This window comes from Protopterus annectens, chromosome 4.part0, assembly GCF_019279795.1.
Source record: "Protopterus annectens isolate FY-2018-M chromosome 4.part0, PAN1.0, whole genome shotgun sequence".
Taxonomy (NCBI): domain Eukaryota; kingdom Metazoa; phylum Chordata; order Ceratodontiformes; family Protopteridae; genus Protopterus; species Protopterus annectens.
This window is the reverse complement of record NC_056733.1, coordinates 618,169,292-618,193,215: the sequence shown is the minus strand read 5'-3', so window position 1 is coordinate 618,193,215 and position 23,924 is coordinate 618,169,292. Positions and strand designations below refer to the sequence as shown.

At 42.5% G+C, this 23,924-nt stretch overlaps 1 protein-coding gene across 1 annotated transcript in view; it reads left to right on the top strand.

The window, feature by feature from the left end:
- Positions 1-23,924, top strand: part of LOC122799482 (N-lysine methyltransferase KMT5A-A-like) — a 584,753-nt gene that overhangs the window by 149,906 nt on the left and 410,923 nt on the right. The window contains exon 4 of the mRNA XM_044068577.1: positions 4,081-4,169. Coding sequence (XP_043924512.1) covers positions 4,081-4,169 — 89 coding nt within the window. The remainder of the gene's footprint in view (positions 1-4,080; positions 4,170-23,924) is intronic.

Sequence of the window (23,924 nt, the reverse complement as noted above, 5' to 3'; positions counted from 1 at the left end):
AAAAGATTAAAATATGTCATTTAAAATCAGACGATTCTGTAAAAATGTCTATAAAATATATTGCCTGCAAGAGACTATATCCTCTTTTTTTTTATTCTGATAAAAACACTGCCTAAAGTAAGACTGTACATAAGAAATAAATCCCAACGTTCTGCATTCCAGGTTCAGGTCTATATGACTATTACTAGTTTAATAGAATATTCTTGTTAATACAAATAGAACTACAGATCCGATGTCTCCTCCATCTGGTTCAGCCTGTGGACTTCAGATCTAGCACCAGCTAATTCAACACTCTTTAGCTTGTTTTGACTCCACCTCCCTTATCCATAACTTCCTGCTCCTCCTTGGACTCCTCAGATTTAGTTTGCCACCTTTTGTGTCTGCATGTTGGTCTTTGGCTCTGCTTGACTTGTTCGCCCCCCCCAAAAGTGCAGTGTTGATGAGCTGTTCTCTTCCGTTACCCTTGTATAATCGGTGGTATTAGTTTTAGATGGCGTTTACTGTTGGTGTACTTTTGTCCTCTTTACCCTTCCCACCCTTTTTCCCTCTTAGTTTTAGACGCTTTGCTGTGTTTTTTTCCCTTAGTGTCAGTGTGCTGTGGTAGGATTGTTTTTAATGGATAAGGGTTTTAAGAAATGTTTCCTGCAGGAGTTTGTCGTCGCAGGATGCATACCTTAAATGTGTGTATTATCTGGGTATTTGAATTTTGGGATGCTTCATTTGTGAGAAATCTGGCTTGTGCACTCTCAACATGAATAAGGCCAATTTCATTTTGAAAGGACTTTTACCCTCTAGCTCATCAGTTTTTACTGTTGTTTCTTCTAGGGTGGCTTCTCTCGTGACTCTCCAGACTGGTTGCAGGAAGTCCTGTTGGTGTGATTCTAAACAGACCAAACAGGAGCGTAAGAGATTATCTTTGACTTCCACCTCTGGAACGGTTCACTTTGGCTGTCTGGGTTTGAAGGTGTTTTGACTTTCGGCATTCCCCTTAGCATTAACCAAGAGATCAGCTCCAGTAGTATTAACCTAGAGATCAGCTCCAGTAGCATTAACCTAGACATCAGCTCCAACGTCTGGGAGCTGATTGCCTTTGGTTCAGAAATGGGGAAGATAGACTCTACAGCTCAGAATATTCCAAGCCTGTTTCTGATCAAAGGGACACCTTCAGGTAGGGTGGTGTTCTCCCCTTTTCTCCTCATACTCCTCTTCGGTCATTTGAGTCTTCCCCATTTCCACCCCTGATTCAAAGCTTCTCTGGCTCAGATCCAGCATGCAAGGTCCTCTTCCCATAGATCCTCCAAGCCATCATCTGTAGCTTTGTCCATTTGATTAAGGTTGATGGGCAGCATCAAAACTACTGATCTGGAGCAGCTGATGAGGTCCTTTTTGTAGACATCAATACAATTAGGCCTTATTCCCTTAGGCCTGGATCTGGCACTATGACCCTTGGATCCATCTTTCTGGTTTCCTTCCTCTGGTCCCTCCAGATCCAAGGTCTTTGGGGCTGGTTGAGTTTATACCCACTGTGATGGTTAATGATCTTAGGCAGGCCTTCCCTTAAGAAGGTGGTGAGATCGAATGTCTTATTGTACCATTGTGGTTTAAGTATAAATCACTACTGTAGTATTCATCCTTCTGTGAAAGAATAATGCTTAAATTAAAAATTGAAACATTTGACTTAAGTAATTAGCTTGTTAAATGTGTCATTCTTGAGGGATCATGTAACCAGATGGTAAACTGTTTATCTTCTTTTGCCAGGAAAACCCTGTACTTGGATTATGGGTTTCACATACTAGCTAGAACCTTTGCTTCACTATAGTGCCTTTTATTTGGCAAGGCTCAACTCATGAATATGTCCACATAGCATCTTTCAGTTTCAACAATAGCAAGGTTGTTGTGCTTCATGGTGAAGTTTAAACAGCATAATGTTGGTTCTGCAGGCTTACCTCATCATTGGCAAATATTTTGTGTAGTTATCACTGTCCTGAAACCAGATCTTGGTAACACACACCCTTTACTCTAAGGATCTTTGAAAATGTGGGCTGTATGCATTTTTATTAATTGCCTCGTTGTCCTGCATCATATCAACTTAGATGTCTTAATACAACTCAGCAAAACTGCCTACCATATTATTGCTAATTATGGGTCGACGTCCATGTCCCTTTATTTAGCATATTGATTGCTTAAATCAACTCGATAAGCTGTCTGTCAAGCCTAGTAACATGTTATGGTAAACATTATTACCAGTCTATTAAATGGCAAAACTATGACCAAGGAAATGATTGAGCTGGGATATAGAAACTAAATTGCCTCCACATAGTAAGACCTTGCTAAGTTTAAAAATATGTCCAGGGATTTTGTAGCTTTGTAAATAACAAATCCATATTACAGATTGTCCCTGCCCCCCACCATGGTATTAAGTTCCTCAGTATTGTCCTTATAAAATGCTCTTCTTTAGTTTCCATCCAACTTCTTTATGTCTTGTAAAATCTTATCACCTAGGTGTTATCTTCACATACAGTATAATGTATTTACAAATTTAGTAACCATGATTGACTCCTGAACATTATGGGCCAATATTCTGGTTCTAACTGGAGATTAAGTAAGCTTCACAAAAACAAGATTTGTAAAACCTTTCCATAGTAAATCAACACTACCTAATATGTCTGGACAATAACAGAATGTACAATAGATGATATATGTACATTATGTACAGTGCAGTACAAAATGTAAGGCTGTTGGAGGTATTTTGCAGGATACCAACACACACACACAAAGAAGTTGTGGTAGAGAGACTGAGTTAGAGTGCTGATTCATCTAGGGACTAATAGTAGTAGTCATTGTACTGTCTACTAACCAAAAAGGGGAGGGGTTAGGGAAAGATAAAAATTCCAACTCTGTGCAGAATAGACTCTCCACACTTTCCAATGTGCTTCACTCAGGAGGGAATGAATGGATAAGTAAGGGATGGGCTGGGTTCCAGTAGGGGAACTGGGTGGGGTCTAAAGAATATGCAAAAGAAAAAACATGCATAGTTATTTATTTTAATTACTATACTGCTTGGGCTTTGAAACTGAACTGCTTTCTTCCAATGAAAGATGATGTTTTCTAGTTACTGAGATAAATAGATTTCTGTAGTATATAGAAATGGAAATCAGCCCACTGGACTCCACTCTTCTGCTTCTTCTGTCTTTAACTACAGTTGTTAGCCAACACTGAAGACAGAATGCATACTAAAGACCAACCCATTATCTGACAGACAGCATGCCAGGAAAAGAATGAACGCTCAGTGCACTTGCCATGCTATGCCATCGCAAAGGGTAAAGTGCATAATTTCACTGATAACACACCAGAAACAGCCCAGCGAAACACACATATAACACTAAAACATTGTCGGCGACCGGACCATCAGTAAGCAACCCGGGTATTGCCGTGGTTATGTATACGTAAGTACCGTATTCTCTTTTGTGTAATTGAATCAAGTCTAAAAATGTGTCTGCGTTTAGGTTAGAAAATAATTTTTATTTATTTATTTAACATTTGTTGACTGGGAAAGTCCGACTAGGTTCCACTGAGCCTGTTTTCGGCGGAGGCCTGGGGAGAAATGCTCCAGATGAGTGTCTTTGGAATGTGGGAGGAAACTGGAGTACCCGGAGGAAACCCACGCGAACACAGGGAGAACATGCAAACTCCACACAGAAGGCACCCCAGCCGAGAATCAAACCGGAGAATCACTTGCTGTGAGGCGACAACTTTAACCGCTGCACCACTGCGCCGCACCATAGCCACACCATAATACTTGGTGTTTTTGTTTGTGTGACTTTATTGCATGTCCCTGCCTGAGAGAAGAGGAGGGATGAAGTGTGTGTGTGTGTGTGTGTGTGTGTGTGTGTGTGTGTGTGTGTGTGCTCGCTTGGGGAGGAGTGAGAATGTGAATGGGGAGAACACTGTAATTTTATAAATTTCATTGCGATATGAATGGATACAGATATATATATACTGTGTTATGTTTAAAGTTTAAATACTGTAGAACTTCTTTTCTATCTAGTCTATTCATAACTTTACCATGTCTTTTTATAGGGAAGAAGTCCTCTTTAAAATCTAGAGAGAAGTGCAAAGGTCCTGCAGAGTCTGTGAAGACATCTAGATCAAAGGAAAACGTACTTGAGGTTTGAATATTTTTTCCACTTCTTGCTGCTCCCTTCCATCTCTGTCAGATCTTCTGCATGGGCCCTTTTTATGTGTCATTTTCTGACTGTAAGGTCATCTGATACACACTGTCTGAGAGATCTAAAGTTTTCTTGGTATGGGAGTAGAAACAAGTGGCCAGTCTTTAAGGGGTAGATATTACCACAGATAGTAATTGTCTAACTTCACAAATGTTTTAGTAATATGAATTTTCCAGCATGATAATTTTGTTACTGGAAGGAAGTTGGTTGTGCAAAGAATAAGCTACTTAAAGTTCCGGTAAGCTTACCTGTGCCCCCATCCCAGGAAATTCTATGGCATTCTGGCCTGATTTCTTTTTATCAACCACAATTTAATGTGCAGCTCTTTCCCCTCCCTCAACTCCATTATAGTATTAACATATGTACATGTCAGAGACTCCCCTAATGTTTGTGCAAGAATTCACATGATGTTAATACAAGATTCCGTGTGTAGAAGGGTCAGAAAACACATTTTAGAGGAACAGATACTTTCTCCTAGAACTCAAGTTTCCATGTTTGGAGTGTAATGTTTAGCATAAAGTTCAGAAGTTTTAAAGCTTCATGCCATTAATTCTGCTTCCTGTGGTATGGGGATTGATTCCCTCTGTCTCTATTTGCCTACTGTGTGACCCCAAGCTATTCACTTAACCAGACAATGCTTCCAGGCGGCCTATGAAAAAGGCATAATATGAATTAATGCTTTTCTCATTTGAGAAATGCTTAAAATTAGATAGGAATTTACAAATATTAGCTTGATTACTCTGTTTACTGGCCTTTTTGCAGCAGACAAATGTGAAGTATAGCTGAAACCCTGTCTTCAAAAACTGAAAAAAAGAAAAATAATTGCATCGTGATGTTTTCTGTAGTTGTAATACCCATGCAACACTAAATGTGGTATTATGTGGGTAATGTAGTCTGTCCACACAGAGTTGACCACCAAGATGTGATCTGAAGTGTTAGTAAGCCTTTTGAAATCCCACAATCCTTTTCTGGGTCCTCAGAAGACTGCATCAAGAGAGATTTGTTTTGAAGGCTGTTGACCCTCCTTAGACCCAACATGGAAGTATTGAGACTCCCTGTTTGAACTTAAGTGCCATTTATTGTGTTTCATTGTCTCTTACTGCTTTTGACCCTGTCTCCCAGAAAAGTTCTGCAGGCATTTCAGTGTTTGTTTTGAAAATAATGTGTTAATTTAAAATTTTTTGTTCTGGTTCATATTTATAGTCATAGAATCTTCTCCCTTCCCCCAGCACAGTTCTCTTGCCTAGGTGCCAGAATGGATGACTTAAGTGAGGTACCTGCTCTAGTGATTGATGGCTTTCAATGGTGGGTTATCAGACGTTCGCATATTGTAGGCTGTTCAAAGGTAGCAGTATGAATGATAGAAGGGACTTATAATTATGCATTACACAGACTATCAGATGTCATTTTTCATTATAATTACTTTTTTTTTTTTTTTTTGGAGTTGCAGCCGACTCTGACGGACCTTGACAACAGCCATCGGTATCCAGTGAGTTTACAAGGCAAAAGGTGAAACGGAAAAGGTCTTTCTTCCATATCACACATGCATGCACTCACCCTACAGACAATTTAGTCCCCAGTTCACCTACTTCATGTTTTTAGAAATGGGAGGAAATAGGCTTAGGCTTGCTTAGAAAACCCTTGGAAACATAGGAAGGACATCCTAACTCCACACAAGCAATAAACCGAACCAAAGAACCTCTTGTTGAGAGATAGCAGTGCAACTTGTTGCACCACTGTGCTACTCTTAGGTGAACAAATTTGTATTCATTCTATAAACCAAATTTTCTCCCCCTAATTTTTCTTTGACATGTAAAGTCGCTTCCAAGTTTTGACACTAACACTTGTGGAATATGTCCCTCCACTGCTTACATTTCATGCCAGTTCAAACATATACACCACACAATCTGCCCTGAACAAGATTTGTAGATTTGCCTTGCTTGCAGAGCCAAATACCCATCACTGCACCTTACTTTGGGCATAAACTGGCTACTAAAAAAACAAAGAACCACCTCAATTTGCCAATTTTATTTAGGACACTGCCCTCTGTTTAAATCAACATATGATATTTAAAAATAAAAAAACTACTGACTTGGATATTAACCAAAATTACTCTCTCTACCTATGGCAGACCCCAGTTCAGAACAACAGTAGGCGCAAGGGCCTTCTGCAAGCTCAACCCTGCAGCTTGGAACTGTATCCCACAGGAAATTAAACCACTAAATACACTGCGTTTTTTTTTTTTTTTTTTTAGTAAAGAGCTTGAGATCCATCTCCAACCCTAAACTATATGTAATTACTTCAGTGACAACTGCTAAAACTCTGTTATAGCATCAGATTTGTTCTTGGAATACTCATTTCTTGGCTAAAGCAACATTGCATTATTAACTACTAGCTTCATAAATATGAATAATGTGAATAAGCTTCCTTAAATGTATGTATAATGTGAATATTTTAATAGTCTATTAAATCGCCCCCAAAATGCCATAATTCTTCTTTAAGCTATTGAGAACATTTTGTCTGTATATTGTTCCTTGTTAATGTCTATGTAATTTGCATTTTTACTATGCTAGTCTGTATGTATTTTTTGTCCACTTTTAATATATTTACTGTGTAGCTTGAGTTGTGAATAAAGGTCTTGGACCAGCCCACTACCCATTTATTAAAATGGAAATAAACACTTATAATACCGACATTTCTTAGAATCATGAAATCTGTGTAAAAGCAGCTTAATACAGTTTATAATATAACTTTTTGCTGGGGGCTATTAAGGCTTTTGCTCCTGCTGGTTAGTGTTTTACTGGTAATAGAGTTCAGTACTTGTATGTATATTGCTCTAGCACTTCAATAGGTAGTTGATAACTCTGTTGCCATCGTACGGCAACAAATAAATTGTACTGTGAATTTCTTTTGAAGGGAAGGGGTCTGACACGGTTTAGTAAGGAAAAAAATGCACATATCGAATGCCTTAAAGAAATTAAAAAAAAAAAATAAAGGGTGGACGAGGTAATGGAGTAGGATTGGATTCACCCCAGAATTCTTGCAGGAAAGATTGGAAATGCTAATAGCATTTGTAACAGTTAAAATCACAAAAAGAGAAAACTTCCAAAAACAAGGAAAATAGAAAGGTGATTTTCTTTTACTGGCATTGCATCCAAATAAAACTGGGAAACTACTCTTAAGTTGCTATTTTTGATTTAATTTGTAAGGAAGCCACTGGGAAAATACTGAGATGCTGGAATTTAAATTAATGTGAAATACCTGAAAACCAATTGTACGTAAAACCCAGGGACAGCATGGATTCACAGTAGAACAGTCCAGTAAGACAATTTTTTGACTGTGTAAATATGTATCTGAAGTTGTTGTTTTCATTTGATCTTCAACCTGAGGTACTGTGATCCAGCACGGATCCGACTTGACTGTGTAGTCCAACATCAGATTCAAAGTCCAAGTTCCTTCCCTACCCATAATGCCCCGCTGTCCCTCCTCCCCTCAGATCTCATTTGCCACTCTCTTTGAACAGCATGTGTTTTCCACTGCTCCAAGCTCTGTTAGAGTGTAAGCGTTCTTTTTGGGGTTATCTCTTATCTTTTTCCCTTTCACCTATCTTCTTTCCCCTACCTTATATCGTTTAAAGAAAAAAAAAAAACTTTCCTTGTGTGGGTGTTTGCGTGTGGTCTTCCTAAACCCTGCCTTAGGGGTGTCAGCCATGGGAAGGAAGTGTGCAATGTGTGGGCATAAGCTTCCACTTTCCGATGCCCAAACTCTGTTTAGGAGCTTCCCATTTGGACACCTCCTGTTCGATCTGCGTGGGCATCAACTCCTGTGCTTTGATCAATAGGAGGAACAAGATAATTTTAAAGGATCTTCTCCCACCACCTGCAGTGACCTCCTCTTCCACCCTAGCTTCTGGGACTCAAACTCCTGCTAAGACGTCCACGGACAATGAGAAGGGCCATTCGAAAGAGCGGGATCGGCCTAAGAAGAGGTCTCCAAAGCTGTCTTCCTCGGCCGAGCCTCCTGCTAATTCCTGCCAGATATGAGCTGGAGTTCTCCTCAGCTTCAGTCTCCATGCTTCCCCCCCCAGAGCCGGAGACCTCTCTGGCACATTCCCCAGCCACTCCTATCCTTGGTGTGATTTTCGGAAGGGCTCTGTAGCTTCTTCAGTACGGTCCACTTGGAGCCTATCTGAAGTGAAGTGGACAGGATGATGATAATGATGAAGTTTCTTCAGGCTCAGATTCAGCTTGAGTCTTGCTGCTCCATCCCCCTCTGGGACCTGGGAGCATGCAGTCTGCCTTTCTATCTCTCTCTCTCTCTCTTCCCTCTCTATTTTTCTCTCTTTTCTCTTCCTTCTCTTTCTTTCTCTCCCTCTTTCTCTCTCTCTCCTTCTCTTTCTCTTTTTCTTTCTCTCTCTTTCTCTCCCTTTCCTTTTCTTTCTCTTTCTCTCTTTCTCTTTCTCTTTCTTTTTCTCTCTCTTTCTCTCTTTTTCTCTCTCTTTCTCTCTCCCTTTCTCTTTCTCTCCTTCTCTCTCTTTTCTCTTTCTCTTTCTCTCTCTCTTACTCTTTCTCTCTCTTTCTCTCTCTCATTTCTCTCTCTTTTTCTCTCCCTTTCTTTCTCTCTCTTTCTCTCCCTTTCTCTCCTTATCTCTCTTTCTCTCTCTCTCTCTCTCTCTTTCTCTCTTTCTCTCTTTCTCTCTCTCTCTCTTTCTCTCTTTCTCCCTCTTTTTCTCTCTTTCTCTTTCACCTCCTCCCCTCTTTCTCTATTTTTCTCATTTTTTCTCTCCCTCTTTGTCTCTTTCTCTGACTGTTTCTCTCTTTTCTCTCTTTCTCCTCCTCCTCTTTTTTTTCTTTCGCTCTTTCTCTCCTGTCTCTCTTTTTGCTCTCACTCTCTCTCTTGTTCTTCTCTCTCCTCTCTCTTTTTCTCTCTCTCTGTTCCTTTCTCTCTCTGTTCCTCTCTCTGTTCTTTTCTCTCTCTCTCTTGTCTCCTCTCATGTTTTGACATGAGCTAATGGAGTTCCTGGCGTGAGGCAATATTTCTGATGGTAAATTACAGCGGTTGTAAAAGACTGCTCATGGAGCCATACCTTCTGGAGTCTAAAAATATTTGCATATTTTGGTTCTGCACTTCAGCATTTGACTAAGCATAGCCAAGGTGGACAAATAGTGTGGCATTGAAATAGAGTCCATCACTGACAAGACAGACTTGGAAGAAACTGATCAAAGAGGATGTCTCCTAAATTATGGAGATCCTTTGCCAATGCGGTGGGTGATCACTCAAGAATGATGAGTTGGTGTTTCTAGTTGTTTTGATTCTACCTCCTGTGTCATCCTAGATGAGAAAAAACTGTAAACACAATTCCTGTTGACTTTAAACATCGATAAATAACATGTGTTGTGAAGTGCATTGCACTACAGTGGGTATTGGGAAAATTTACTTTTTCCTCACTGTATTGTGATCTTGGAGGTGGAATATGAGTGCATGGTGTGAGGGGTGTATGAAACTCTGTATCCAGTGAATGCTGGATGGTGCAACTCGTGTGATTACCAAAAATTGACATTCCAGCTGTCTACTGGATGTTTTTCAGGGTCAGGGAGTATGAGGTAAGTCACCTAACAAGAAACTTGAATAGGGAATATCTTCTGACCCAGCCCTCAGCGTGCCTCCTAGAACTGAATAGCATCGTGGCGCGTTAGCACCTGATTTGAAAACAGACCCAGGCCCTCATGACATCTACTTAACCAAGCCGTTGGCTTGTCCTGCAGACTCCTCACCCAATTGCCACAGTTCTAAGAGCACTGGTCAGGTAATACAAGTCTTTCCCAAAGGCGGTAGCTGCGTATCGGTCAGTCTGGAGCGACATTATGAGGGATGAGTAAAGAACACGAGGGCTAAAGAGCAGCCGGGCATCCATCTACAAAGATGGGCAGTTTCTCCTGTTATTAATTATGGGCCTGATGAGTTCGATGATCTGTGCGGCAGTTAACCAAAATAATTTCTAGGGAACACTCCCCAAATGTTTCACAATGATGCCTTAAATGGATCAAGTCCCTTAACCAAGACTGAATTCAACAGGAGGCGTGCCAGGCTATAAAATGTTTTGCCTAAGTCTCTTTAGGCTGAAAAAAACTTCTGATCACGCATGGTTTGCGCCCTAAGGGTGGTAGAGATGACTGATATCAAGCTTAATGTGGATCAGGCATATGATGCGAGTACCAATTCCCCTATGAGTACTGCTAAGCTTGATCCTAGCCAGTATAGGAAAGTGGTGCTTACCAGGCTAAGCTTGGCAATTGCTCAGACCAGATAAATGGGATGCGCTATAACTCCAGACGGGTTCTTGGGGACCTCCTATAAAAAGGGATAGTACTATGATCTCTAAAGCTCTGGCCCCCATACATTAAATTCTTGGGGACAACCCATGTACCGCCTATTACCTCCGGATTAGGGCTACCAAATTCAGGTTCTCTGGGTACCCATGGGAACGTCCCTTTTAAGCAGTTGCGTAACCCTTTTGGATTATACCACCATTAAGCTTGCCTGAAATTTTAGCGTCCTCACTGTGCTGGCAGTAGTAGTCATTATGGTCCATAGACCCAGTCTTGCAAGCGCCAAACTGAGTCAATATGCAGACACATCTGGTCAGTTCTTGAGCCTGATCCTGCGTGTTGGTACTCCACCAGTGATTCATGGTGGCTTGCTAGAACCGAACATACAGGTCCCATCATTGGAACTTGTGAACCATCAGCCTTGTGGGGCGCCACAGTGTAACTGGTGGGGCGCCCTTCTAACTGGTTCTAGCCACCAGCCTCGAAACAGTTGATGGTCCAGCATTCGGTCCTAGACACCCACACTATTTCTCTGTCCCTTAAGCCAGAATTCTGACTAACCAGAAAATGTCCCAGAGATAGTCACTTGGATTCGTGGTGTGAACTGTTCCTCAGTAACGTGGCATATAATTCCCTATGTCGTAAATTTGCATGACGTTAATCTTATGCCAAGCACCACCTTGGAATGGGGGCACCTTGGCCTTGCAGGGGTATAATGCCGAGGGTTCTCTAAGGATGGTCTCTCATCTGGTTTAAGGAATGCGCTAAGTCATAGCTTAAAAAGCCTGCCTGAAGTGTAGCCGATCCCCGGTGTTGTCAATGGCACCGCATGTAATCAATGGCCTGTGGACTCGGAGGTCCTGTTTGCCCTGAAGAAATAGGAAACCAGAGTTTACCGGTATGCGAGCCTGGGAGCCCTTTGGATGACTTGCAACTGCTAGACCTCTCACAAAAGCAACTGTCTCAACTTAATCAGGGAGAAGACCAGGATGGTTAGGTCTCCATCTTTACAACTCACTCTGAGGGGATGCCTGGATACTCTAGAGGCAACTGAGCATACTTACTTGATACAGCACATATTGAAAGCAAACCTGCAGAGCTCATGCTACCATATGGTGAACAACACTAAGCAATCTGAGAAGTGTGTGTGGACAGGCAGGCATACATTTTTTTTTAAGTTGGACAGCGTAGTAGACCTCCAGGGGTAGGCCAGTCCACAAGACCAATTAGCTGGCCTGCTGCCTTTGATGTGATCCTTCTACCAGACCCTGTTATTCTAACCCCTCAGCAGAAATGAATGGGAACAATTGGATGAGAGGGCAGCTCTTACCTGAGCATCTGAGATGTCAGGAGGGCAGCATCTGCTGATAGATATTTTGCCCTTTGGTGGGAGAGGGGGGGAGTTTGCGCATTGAACCTGTCAGCTAGGATGTTGGCAATGTCTGTGGGTTCGTGTATTTTTGTCATTTTGACTAATTCTCGCATATCTGGGAATTCCACCCAGGTTCCTAGCATAACTAAAGAAAGCAAAGCCCTCCAGGATTATCCTTAGTGTCCTGTCCAATTTTTCTCTCGAAGCTGGCCTTAGACTATTTTGAGTGCCCGTAGTTTTTTGCCAACACTGATCAGAGATGCCTTCCCTTTTTGGGATTTTGTTCTGTCAATGAAGTAGCTTCCTCCTTCTATTGTGGGCAGCTTGTTTATGGTTGGGGTCCACCAGACAGGACGCCTGCCTTTGGAGGATTGGGTTCCAGGTTTTACTTTGGGATTGTATTGATCCATGCATTCCTGAAGGTGTTCATAGAATGCTTTATAGCAATGTTTCCTCTGCAATCTGGGTCCGTATTTTCCAGGTATCCGGGGGCTTTAAAGGATCTCCACCTCGGTTCTCGAGGGAGGTGTAAATTTGCTTTAGAGAAGTTTTTCACTGTGGTTTTCTGGCAGGGATGGATGGGGTCGGGATGTGAATATCCAGTGAGATTAGTTTATGTCTGATCTTTACCAGTGAGGGATACACTTGGTCTGGAGCATAGAGTCCCCATGTTGGTGACATTTTGATCAGGTCCAGTATGTTTTCCTCTTGGAGTGGTAAATAAGTTGTTCCATAGCATTTGAGTTTATAAATTCTAGGAACCTTTGAGCTAGGGGTGTTGAGCTAGAGTAATGTTCCCAATCTATGTTTGGGTAGTTGAAGTCGCCTCAATATAATGGTGTTTGGAGAGACCTCTTCATATTTTCCAGTGGTCTCAGGAAGGCCAAGTGGGTTCCTGGGTTTGGGGAGGGTGGTCTGTAGCAGGCTATAAACTGGAAGGCAGTTTTGCCCACTGTTAGTTGCAGCCACATGGATAGTCTGTGATGTTTCTCAGGCTGTGTCACCAACGTGCGGAGGTGTGGGTATCTTGATGGAATATTGATGCTCCCTCTCCTTTCTGGTTCGGGTCCAAGTTTTGGGGCTGAAAAAGCATGGTATGAGGTATAACCTGGTAAGGTGCGCTCTCAGGAGCCTTTGAACCAGGTTTCTGTTACTGCACTGAGATATTGATGTTTCCATGCTAAGGAGAGTTTCTCGAGTGCATGCATCTTGAGGTTTAGACTTACTTTGCTGAGTAGCATTACTCTGTTTGTTATCCCTCAGGTGATACCGGTGGAGGTGGGTTTGTCTCTTGAGCCTTGCAGCTCAAAAAAGACACTATGGGGGTAGCAAGAGCCTTTGCCAATATCCGAAAGCCCAGGGGTGACAGGTAGTGCAAGCTGTCCCTAGCGAAGTATCAAGTGGCTTGTCGGAGCAGTCATCCCAGGCTGACAGGCATTGGATCCCTCTTTGATTGACACCAATACTTAAGCCAATTGTTGAAATTGGATCATCTTGTTCTTCAGTATTGTGGCATCTTTTCTTGGTGAGTGGTAAGATGCTACTTGCTGGAAGGTCCGGTCATATACCGGCCTGGGCTACATGTTCAGAGAGCTCTCTCTTTTCATGTAGTCCAGTGAGGTACGCTTCCTTTCGTCATTCACACCACTAGCATGGACAATGACTGAGTCATGCCATATTTGTACCTCTGCTGCGGAGTGACCTGAAAAGTGCTTGTGTTATGTGGCGGATCCTCAGTACCTGACAGGCAGCTCACCGCGGATATCTCCTTTGTTCAGCCTGGTGAGTTGGATGTCAGTGTGCCTGACAACAGAGTCACCTATTACAAGTGTATCAGGTGTGCTGTTTAGCCTTAAGGGCTGTGACTGTTTTTGGAACACTGGCTTGGTGGAGCTATGTTAATTTGTTTTGTTTTGGGGTAGCGGTTGTTTGGGTGTGCTTTGGAGGTCTCTGCTGCTTAGCAGATTTTTTATTTAGAGCCTCCCGAGTATGTTTTTTGTGTTTGTGTTTGGTTTTCTCAAGTTGTGGTAGGTCTATGTGAGACTGGAATTAGTGAGTGTGGCTCTTCTCCTCCTGACAGTGGTTTCTCACAGTACTGAGTTGAGAGAGCCCAGCCTGTGTTTGGCTACATAGTTGCATCTCTCACATGTGTTGGAATTTGTTGGGGAGTGGAGAGGGTTGTCTGTGCACATGAGGCAGTTGTAACATTGACTCAAGATTCCCAGATCTCACCAGCTGGACTGAGAGGAGATTGATTGAATCTGACCTTTGGGCATGTTAGAATAGTATTGTAATTCCTTTTATAATTGAAAAAAGGGGCCAATGGGGAAGAAGGTACTCAAGGGGAGTTTGTGAGGGTGTAGTGCTTTTTAATTTTAGTGCTGACTTGTATAATTGCTTTAGTGAGCAAGTGCCAGGTAACTTAAATGCAATGTGTTACTTGTAACTTAAATGCAAAAATGACAAACAGTAACTTTCTTTCAAGTGAAACAAGGAAATAAGTACAGTAAGCAACGCAGATGTCACTAGGGATCCACAGAAGTGCTGAAAAGCTGCATTTTAGGTGGGATTAGCGTTTCAGGGAAATAAGCAAACAAGCATACAAACAAAGCTAGATTCAGCAGGCCTGGATCTAGTCTATGCTACAGCAAACAAGGTGTACCAATTCCAGTAAGAAACAGTTCAAATATGCAGGCACTGTAAGCCTTTAACCAGAAGTTCCCAGCTCAGAAGGGCTGAGTCCAGTCTCTCCTCCCACAAGAGTGCAGACCACAAACCTTCTTAATGTAAAATAACTGGCTTGAAGCCCAAGTTCTTAAACCAAAACTAATACACTTTTAGAATAACAGACACTGAGCCCTCAATCAGCAGTTCCCAACTTAGAAGGATGTAAGCTACCTGTCCTGCCACTACAGTACAGGCCACAAACCTTCCTAACGTAAAACAACTGGTCTGAGACAAGTGCTTAAACTAAAAGGCTTAGAGTGAGTTACACCAAGCAGTAATAAATACAATTGAGTATTTTTAAGATGACGCAAAAGCAAAATAAAGTAGGAAGAAACACAAATACAGTAAAAGCAGATACTTTTTTTTTTTTTTTTTTTTTTTTTTGTGAGCGAGCAAATGAGATGGGCCCAGGAGGAGCATCCAAGTGCAAATTTACAAGAGGGGCGGGCAGTTTTAAAGCCACCAAGATTAACACGAAGACAAAAACAGGGAGGATGGGTGGGGACCTACTGAAAAAACAGTCAACTTCCAGGTAGATATTGCTCAATGCAACACAAGCAAATTACTTTAAAAAGTGCAGATAAAAGTTACTTGGCTACACTTATGCGTCCAAGTTGATATCATGTAGGTCTTAACTGGCCAAAGCTCACAGTTTAAACAGAAAATAATTCACTGTACCACTTGTATAAGACAGAAACTGAATAACAATGAAGGAAACTTCCCCCACCTATCACTGGCTATGCAGGTTTTTAACAAACCTTAACTGAAAATACCACATGCACTACTGAAAAAACAGTCAACTTCCAGGTAGATATTGCTCAATTACTTTAAAAAGTGCAGATAAAAGTTACCTAGCTACACTTATGCGTCCAAGTTGATAAACATGTAGGTCTTAACCAGCCAAAGCTCACAGTTTAAACATGAGGTGCACATCTCACCCACTGTACATAACAGCCACCAGTATCTGTAAGCATTACAGTGTATGTGGTCTATGTGCCTGCTGTATAACATGACAGTACAATGAAGTACATATCTACTATCTGTAGATATGTACCTGTCACATAGGTTCATAGGTATGTAGTAGACTATCTTCAATAAGGCATATGTTAGCCTAGGCAAGTTGTGCATCTTTTACCACCCCATTGTACTAATAGTACCCTAAGCCCCTTTCTAGTGGGGCTGCTGATGTGATGCCTGGCGTGAATTGTCTGTTTCCCATCCACTCATCAAGGTTCCTATTGAAGAGTGTCAGCGAGGGGCTCTGTCTGATGTACATTGGGACTCTGTTGCATAACACAACTGTTTGAGGCCAGTAATCCTCTTGGTGAGGTACCTCTGTGGTCTCTACAGCTGCTGGATATGCGTAGTCAAGTACATCCAAAATGGTGCATTGTACTCTATGATGGGTCGGATGACTTAAGAGTAGAGGGCCACCACTACCTCTTTGGATCCTGATGCAAACCCTTTGTTGATTAGGTGGGCCACATAGGATTTCCCAATCACTTTGGTAACATGGTTGTCCAAGGAAAGATGAGAATCTACTTATGTCCCCAGATCCTTTATTACCTTGTCAGTTTTAAGGGGGTAACACCTATGTGGTAGTTTGTGTGTACTTTGTTTTCACCAAAGGGGATCACTATGCATTCCTCCACATTGAGCTTGAGGCCATGATTCTGACACCACACATCTGTCTCATGGAGTCCCTTCTGGAGAATATTTGTGTCATCCAGGGAATCTGTTATGGCAAACACTTTACAGTTCCCAGCAAACTTAGTCAACCACAACCCTCCTGTGTTGGCATGTACATTTGAGTAGTCTGTACCAAACAGGAGTGTCCTAAGGACTTAACCCTGGGGGCCACCAGTTGTTACCGGTGTAGAGTCTGACATGTAGCCAGCAACTCTTAGTCTGTGCAATCTATCTGTGAGCCAGTTTGCAATACATCTTGTGATGTATGGATTCATGCCCAGGTTGGTGAGTTCATCTATGATACCTGACTGGGGAATTGTGTCAAAGGCAGTAATGAGGTATAGGTAGGCTGTGTTGAGCTCATTTCAATCATCTGTAGCCTGGGTAATGGTCTCAAAGAAATCCACCCAGTTCAGGAGGTGTGATCTGCATATGATGAAGCCAAACTGGGTGTGCTCAACTGTGTGAAGGTTCACAATCTTTTTTATTGTTGACTTCCATTATGATTGGTTCCATTACCTTAAAGAGCAGACTCGTCAGGCTCATAGATAATGAATGCCAAGGGGTTTTTGTGGCCCCACCCCTGTGTAGTGTGAAGAATGTTGCTGTGCAACATTCTATGGGTACATATCCTGTACTGAGCATGTAGAGAGAGGTGTAGGTATCCTTGATGAATATGGATACATCTCCACCCTATGTGCTATGATCCAGGTCCTGATGCTGGAAGGTATGGAATGAGTAGTATCCTGGTAGTGCTGGTGTGCTCTCTGGAGCCTTGAACTAGGTTTCTGTTACTGCACAGATATCAATACTCTCCATAATGAGAAGTGCCTCAAATGTGTGCATCTGGAGGCTGAGACTTCTGGCAATGAGTAGCATTTAGCTAACTGTGTGGTTATTTCTGTTGGTTATGGGGTTTGGTTTGTCCTGAGTGACCGGAGTTCCACACCTGAAGTCAACGGCTCATTGGTCCCATCTGACCATAAGCTAATTACCCTACATATCCACATTCTGACCCACTCTATTAAGGAAACCATGTTAAAAAATGTCTCCAAAGCCAACTTCATGCTTCTTAAGACAGAAGTGCTGAACTTCAGGACACCCATGGAGATGGACAGTACTGTTAAGACTACTGAATCCTTCACAATTGCACTTTATAAGCCCTTACATGAGTGTATGCATCGTGCTATCCCAAACAGAACCAAAACGCTGTCTTCCAAGAAAAGGAAGCCAGTCTGGTTGTCCCCTGCCATAAACAAAACTGCACAACAGAAGGAAGAAACTGTTGCAAAAGATGGTAAAATCCCATGAGTGGAGGAGCTCCCTGGTCAGCCTCAGGAAGAAGCTGTGATCCCTGATAAAATCCTCCAAAACTAGTTATGAAAACATAGTCGACACTGATTCTAAACACAGCCACAAAGCATTCTTATAGCTATGTCAAGAAGCTCAATGGCAACACTCAGATCTGCTCTTAGTTACAGCACAATGTCACTAAATATACAGACCCAACTGATATTGCCAACAGCCTGGCAGATAGGATCACTGCTAACTTTACCCCCCTCTCACCCATGAAAGAGCCCATCTCTATATAGGAAGAATGCAAAGTTGCTGTCATCATGGCTGCAGAGGTAAAAACCACTCTCCAAAGCCAGGAACACAGCATCCATGGGACCAGATTACATCCCAGGTGGTGTTCTACACTAACCACAGAACGAACTGGCACCACACCTACATATGTTCAATAATAGCCTCACCTCAGGCTTTGTGCCTGCTGAATGGCGCACAGCGATGGTTATCCCACTACATAAAGAGGGAGCCACCACGGACCCTGGGAACTAGCGCCCCATTAGCTTGATGAGCCTGGTTTGCATGGCCATGGAACATATCGTCATGGAACTTATAAACAAAGACATTGGTAATCTCCAAACTCTGTACCACAACCATTTTGGGTTTGTAAAAGGCAGATCATGTCTCCTAAACATGATAGACTTCTTTGAAGCAGTCACCAAAGCTGTAGACAAGGGTAAGGTGGTTCACACAGCCTATCTAGATCTTGCCACGGCTTTCGACACCATCCACCACTCGAATTATGGATAAACCCACTAAACTAGGTATAAATCCCTATGTCACAAGATGGGTTGCCAACTGGCTGACAGATGCAACCCACACTGTGAAAGTAGCAGACTACAAGTCCGACGTTTGGACCAGTGACAAGTGGAGTACCACAGGGTTCAGTCCTGGGTCTTGTCCTGTTTGGTATCTACTTCCCTGAAGTACAGGTTAACATGGAAGGTCTCTGGCTAATGAAGTTCCCAGATGACTGCAAACTAGGAGCCATAATCGAGACTACTAATGATGTGGACATCATACAAAAGGGCCTCACTGAGACAAATGCCTGGTGTCAAAGCCATGGCCTCAAGCTCAATGCCATAAAGTGCATTGTCATCCACTTTGGTAAAAACACTGTACTCATGAACTACAACATAGGTGGTAGTATACTTAACACAGAAAGTGTGATAAGATACCTTGGGACACAGGTGGACAGTAGACTCTCCTTTTGATAATCACATCACCACAGTAGTCAAGAAATCCTTCTACGGGGCACACTTCATCACAAAAGGTGTCTCATGCAGAATAAATGAGGTCATTGTTCCCCTCTACTCATTAGATCCATTATAGAGTACAATGCCCCTTTTGCTATGTACCTCACAAGACGTCTACAACAACTGGAAAGCCTGCAGAAATACCTCACAAAGAGGATTAGCGGCCTCAAATACATGCCATATAGATAGTCTCAAAACACTACAGCTTTACTCTGTCACATATCGCCTACTCAGAGGTGATCTCTGCCTAACATACAAAGCTATGTCAAACACAGAGCTGTTAGACACGCTCCACTTAAAGAAATCCCAATTCCTCCAAGCGTCTGCCCCAATACCCAGACTGAAATACTAAAGGAGGGGGTGTATACATTTTTCATAAAGGATACCCACACCTCCAGGTTAGTGGCACAGCACGAGGCCTTGGAGACCATGCAAGTGCAACCAACATTGGGCAAAGCTGCTTATCAAATCGTAGCCTGCTATAGATCACATACCTCGTCTCAGGACCCTCACTCAGTATTCCTGAGAACACTGGGAAATATAAAGGTCCTACCAAACACCATGATATGAGGAGATTTCAACTACACAAACAGTGACTGGAAGAATTACTCAAGTACAAAGTCCTTTCCCCAATGCTTCCTAGAGTTTATAAACTTAAATGGCCTGGAACAGCTGGTCACCATGCCCAATAGAGGTGACAACATACTGGGCCTGATAATCACGAACATGGGGGATCAGTGTTCCACACCAGAGGTAAACCCCTCGCTGGTAATATCAGATCATGAAGTAATCACACTGGACATCCACATCCCGACCCAGTCAACAGAACCACTGTGAAAAACTTTTCAAAAGCAAACTTTACACTTCTGAAGACTAAAGTGGAAAGTTTCAAAGCCCCTTGCTGCAGGATAATGCTATCCAATCTGCACAATCCTTTACAAGTGCATTCTATGAGCATCTACAGGGATGTATGGATCGAGCCATCCCAATTAAAACCAAGACTCACTCCTCCAAAAAGAAGAAACCAATCTGGTGGTCCTTGCCCATAAATAAGCTATACAACAGAAGGAGGAAACTAACACATGACAGAGCAAAATTCCAAAAAGGAAAGGCATCACTGATCATTATTAATAAGAAACTACGATCACTCATAAAATAATCCAAGTCAAGTTTCTATAGAATAATTGGCAAGGAATCTAAAGATAACCACCATGCCTTCTTTAGCTACATCAAACATTTAGGTGGCAACTCTCAGATATGCTTTCAGCTACTGCAAAATGGCAAAAAAATACACTGAACCAACTGACATTGCCAACATCCTGGTGGACAAGTTCAGTGCAAACTTCACCCCCCCCTCATCCCCAAAAGGGCCCGTGTCCATCACAGAAGAATGCAGAGCCCCAGACTTCATGGACATGCAGGTAAAAATAGCCCTCTCCAAAGCTAAGAACACAGCATCAGTGGAACTGGATGGTGTCCCAGGCTGTGTCTTACATGAGCTCCAAAAGGAACTAAACCCTCAAGTACATTCATTATTCAGACTCAACCTTACCACAGGCTATGTCCCCAAAGAATGGTGTACAGCAACAGTCATTCCGCTCCACAAAGGTGGTGCCACAACAGAACCGGGGAACTATCGCCCTATAAGCCTGACCAGCCTGGTCTGCAAAGCTATGGAGCGCTTTATCAAACAACTCATAAACAGAGACATTGGGAACCTCCAGATACTGGACCCTACCCAATTTGGCTTTGTTAATGGCGGATCATGCCTCCTAAACCTAGTTGACTTCTTTGAAACGGTTACCAAGGCCATAGATGAAGGGAAGGAAGTCCACACAGCCTACATGGACCTCACTAAGGCCTTTGACACCATTCCCCACTCTGGCATCATAGACAAGCTTACCAGCCTGAATATTAACCCCTATGTCACTAGATGGGTGGCCAACTGTCTCACGGATAGAACACACATGGTCAGAGTTGCAGGTGCCATGTCCGACTCTAAACCAGTCACAAGTGGCATCCTGCAGGTCTTGGTCCAGGAACCACTCCTGTTCAGTATATACGTCTGAGGTACAGGCAAGCACGGGAGGACTAGGGCTGACCAAGTTCCCAGATGACTGTAAACTGGGGGCCATAATCTACTCTCTGGCTGATGCAGACATCCTCCAGAAAGGTCGATACCTGGTATCAAAACCATGGCCTCAAGCTGAATGGCAAAAAATGCAGAGTCATCCCCTTTGGAAAAAACAAAGTGCCCACAAATTACCACATAGGTGGTAATCCACTAGGTACGGTAAATGTAATTGGGGACCCGGGGACCCACGTAGATAGTAACCTCTCCTTTGATAATCACTTTGGCAAAGTGGTTAGTTATTCTTTCTATGTAGCCCACCTAATCACAAAAGGGTTCACCTCTAGATCAAGAGAGGTCATTGTGCCCCTCTACATCTCACTCATTAGGCCCATAATGGAGTACAGTGCCCCATTTGGTATGTACCTTAATTGGCACATGCAACAGCTGGTAAGACCACAGAAGTACTTCACCAAGTGGAATCTTGAGTGTATGGGAAATTGTAAATTTACCCCTAGGATCACTTCAGTGGCCCTGCTAGACAGGCCCAGGAAACTAATTAATTTAAAAGGGAGGCGAAAGCCAACACATTCTGGCTAGGCTTATATGCCCTTGGGCAGATAGCCTAGTACCTACCTATGAACTTACACACTCTAGGGACCTAAACCTTGTCATCACAATAAACAGAACATGCCGGAGGGATAGATTCCTGTCCCACAGACTTCACATACTCAAGAATAAACTATCTATATCAAACAAAGCTCCTGATTAGCACTCAAGAAAAATCTTGATTATTGGATGGAAAATAGGAAATTCACCCTGGGTATCACTTCTGTGTCCCTGCACAACAGTGGCACAGGAAAATAAATTTCTTGGGTGGCAAAGGCCAGGGTACCTTTATGGATGGCCTTGTATAGGCCCCAGGGCCGATAGACTAGTACCTACCTATGAATCTATGAACCTTTGAGCCTTGCCTAAAAAAGTTAATATGAGGACAGCACGAGCCTTGGCCAGTATTCAGAAGCGTAGTGGCGACAGGTGCAAACCATCTGTAGTGAAACAACAAGGCTTGTCTATCATGTCATCACAGGCAGACAGAGACTGGATTCCCTTTGAATGACACCAGAAGCTCAGCCAATTGTTGGTTTATCATCTTTCTGTTATATTGCAGTATCATGTAGGTGAAGGTAAGATGCTACTCTAGGTTTAACCCTCTGTGTGCCAGCATGTGGTGCATCAACCCATATATGATATGGTCTTGGCCTATGCATACAATACACTCTCAATACACCTAGTATGATAAGCCTGCTGAGGTTAGCAAATGTGAAAAAAACCTTTGTGCAAACTGTCAGCAAGTAATGTCTGTATTGCACCCTGTAGCTTCATATTGCTTGCTGAAGTGTAAAGACGTACTTAGTTTGGATTAAGAACACCGCACTTGCCAACTGTGCGTGCCTCCCTGGGGAGAAGCAACCTTTTTGGAGACTTCGTAAACACCATAAAAGTGGTACACTCATCTTTGTCAAGTCTGATGATGTCACCATCCTACAAATATACCTGTGGAAAGTTGAAAGCCCAGTAATGTGTATAGTGTGTCGTTTAATGCGTACTGCTGTAGTATCATAATGTAGTTAGGTAGGGGTTTGAATCCTGCACTTGCCAACTGTGTGTGCGTGTGTCTCCTTGGGGAGGAGCAACCTTTCTGGAGACTAGTCAAACACCTTAAAAGTGGTCTACTCATCTTTGTCAAGTCTGATGATGTCACCATCCTACAAATATACCTGTGGAAAGATGGAATCCCAGTAATGTGTATAGCGCGTCGTGTAAATGCATACTGCTGTAGTATCATAACGTTGGCCAATGTGGAGTGGGTTTTGATTTTTATAGTGTATGACATATCACAATGACAACTGTATGTGCATTACACATGTAAATTAGCAGTGGGGCAAATCCATATATATATATATATATATATATATATATATATATATATATATATATATATATATATATACATGTGACCAAGTATTTCATAGGTGGGTACTCTGCTTTCTCCATGAATGCATGCGTTATCTTTGCCAGTGCATGCTGGTGCTTTTCAGACCTTAGGTCACTTCTGTATGCTTGTGACAAGCTTAGCCACTGCAGTGATCCCTTGACTATGGCTTCCGTTTCGCATCCACTCATCGCGGTTTCTATTGTAGAGTGTGAGTGAGGGTTTATGCTTGAGGTATATTTGAAACCTGTTCCAAAGCAAGAAAAGTCTGGCAAAGATGACTAATCATAGGTGTGCAACAACCTCTGTGGAACTGCATGCAAACCCTTTATTGCTTATGTGCTCCACAGAGGGATTTCCAAAACCCTTTGGTAATGTGATTATCAAAGGAGAGATGACTTAACGCATGGCTCTATGTATACATTAGTACCTGTTCCACATTTTGGGGACTACTACCTATGTGGTACTCTGGGGATGCTTTGTTTTCTAAAAGTGGATAACTATGCTTTCTTAGGCTTATAGCTTTACAGCATGAGTTTGACACCAGGTATCTATATCTGTATGATACCCTTTTGGAGGATGTGTGTGTCATCTAGGGAATAAAGTATAGCCCACAGTATGCATTTTCATCAGATTTGGGCATACATGTCCCTACTGTGTTTGCTTGTACCTAAGAAAGCTATATGCCAAACAGGAGTGGTCCCAGGGCTGAGTGCAGGTGAATACCACTTGTTACTGGCATAGAACAGTACATGGAGGCTGCAAATGTTACTGTGTGTCCTACATCTGTGCGTCAGTTGTCAAGCCATCATCTAACAATCTTTTATGGTCAGTCTGTTGAGGTTTTGTCTAATACCAGTATGTGGGATGGGTATGATTTGCTGGTGAGCTATAGCTTGGCTGTGTGG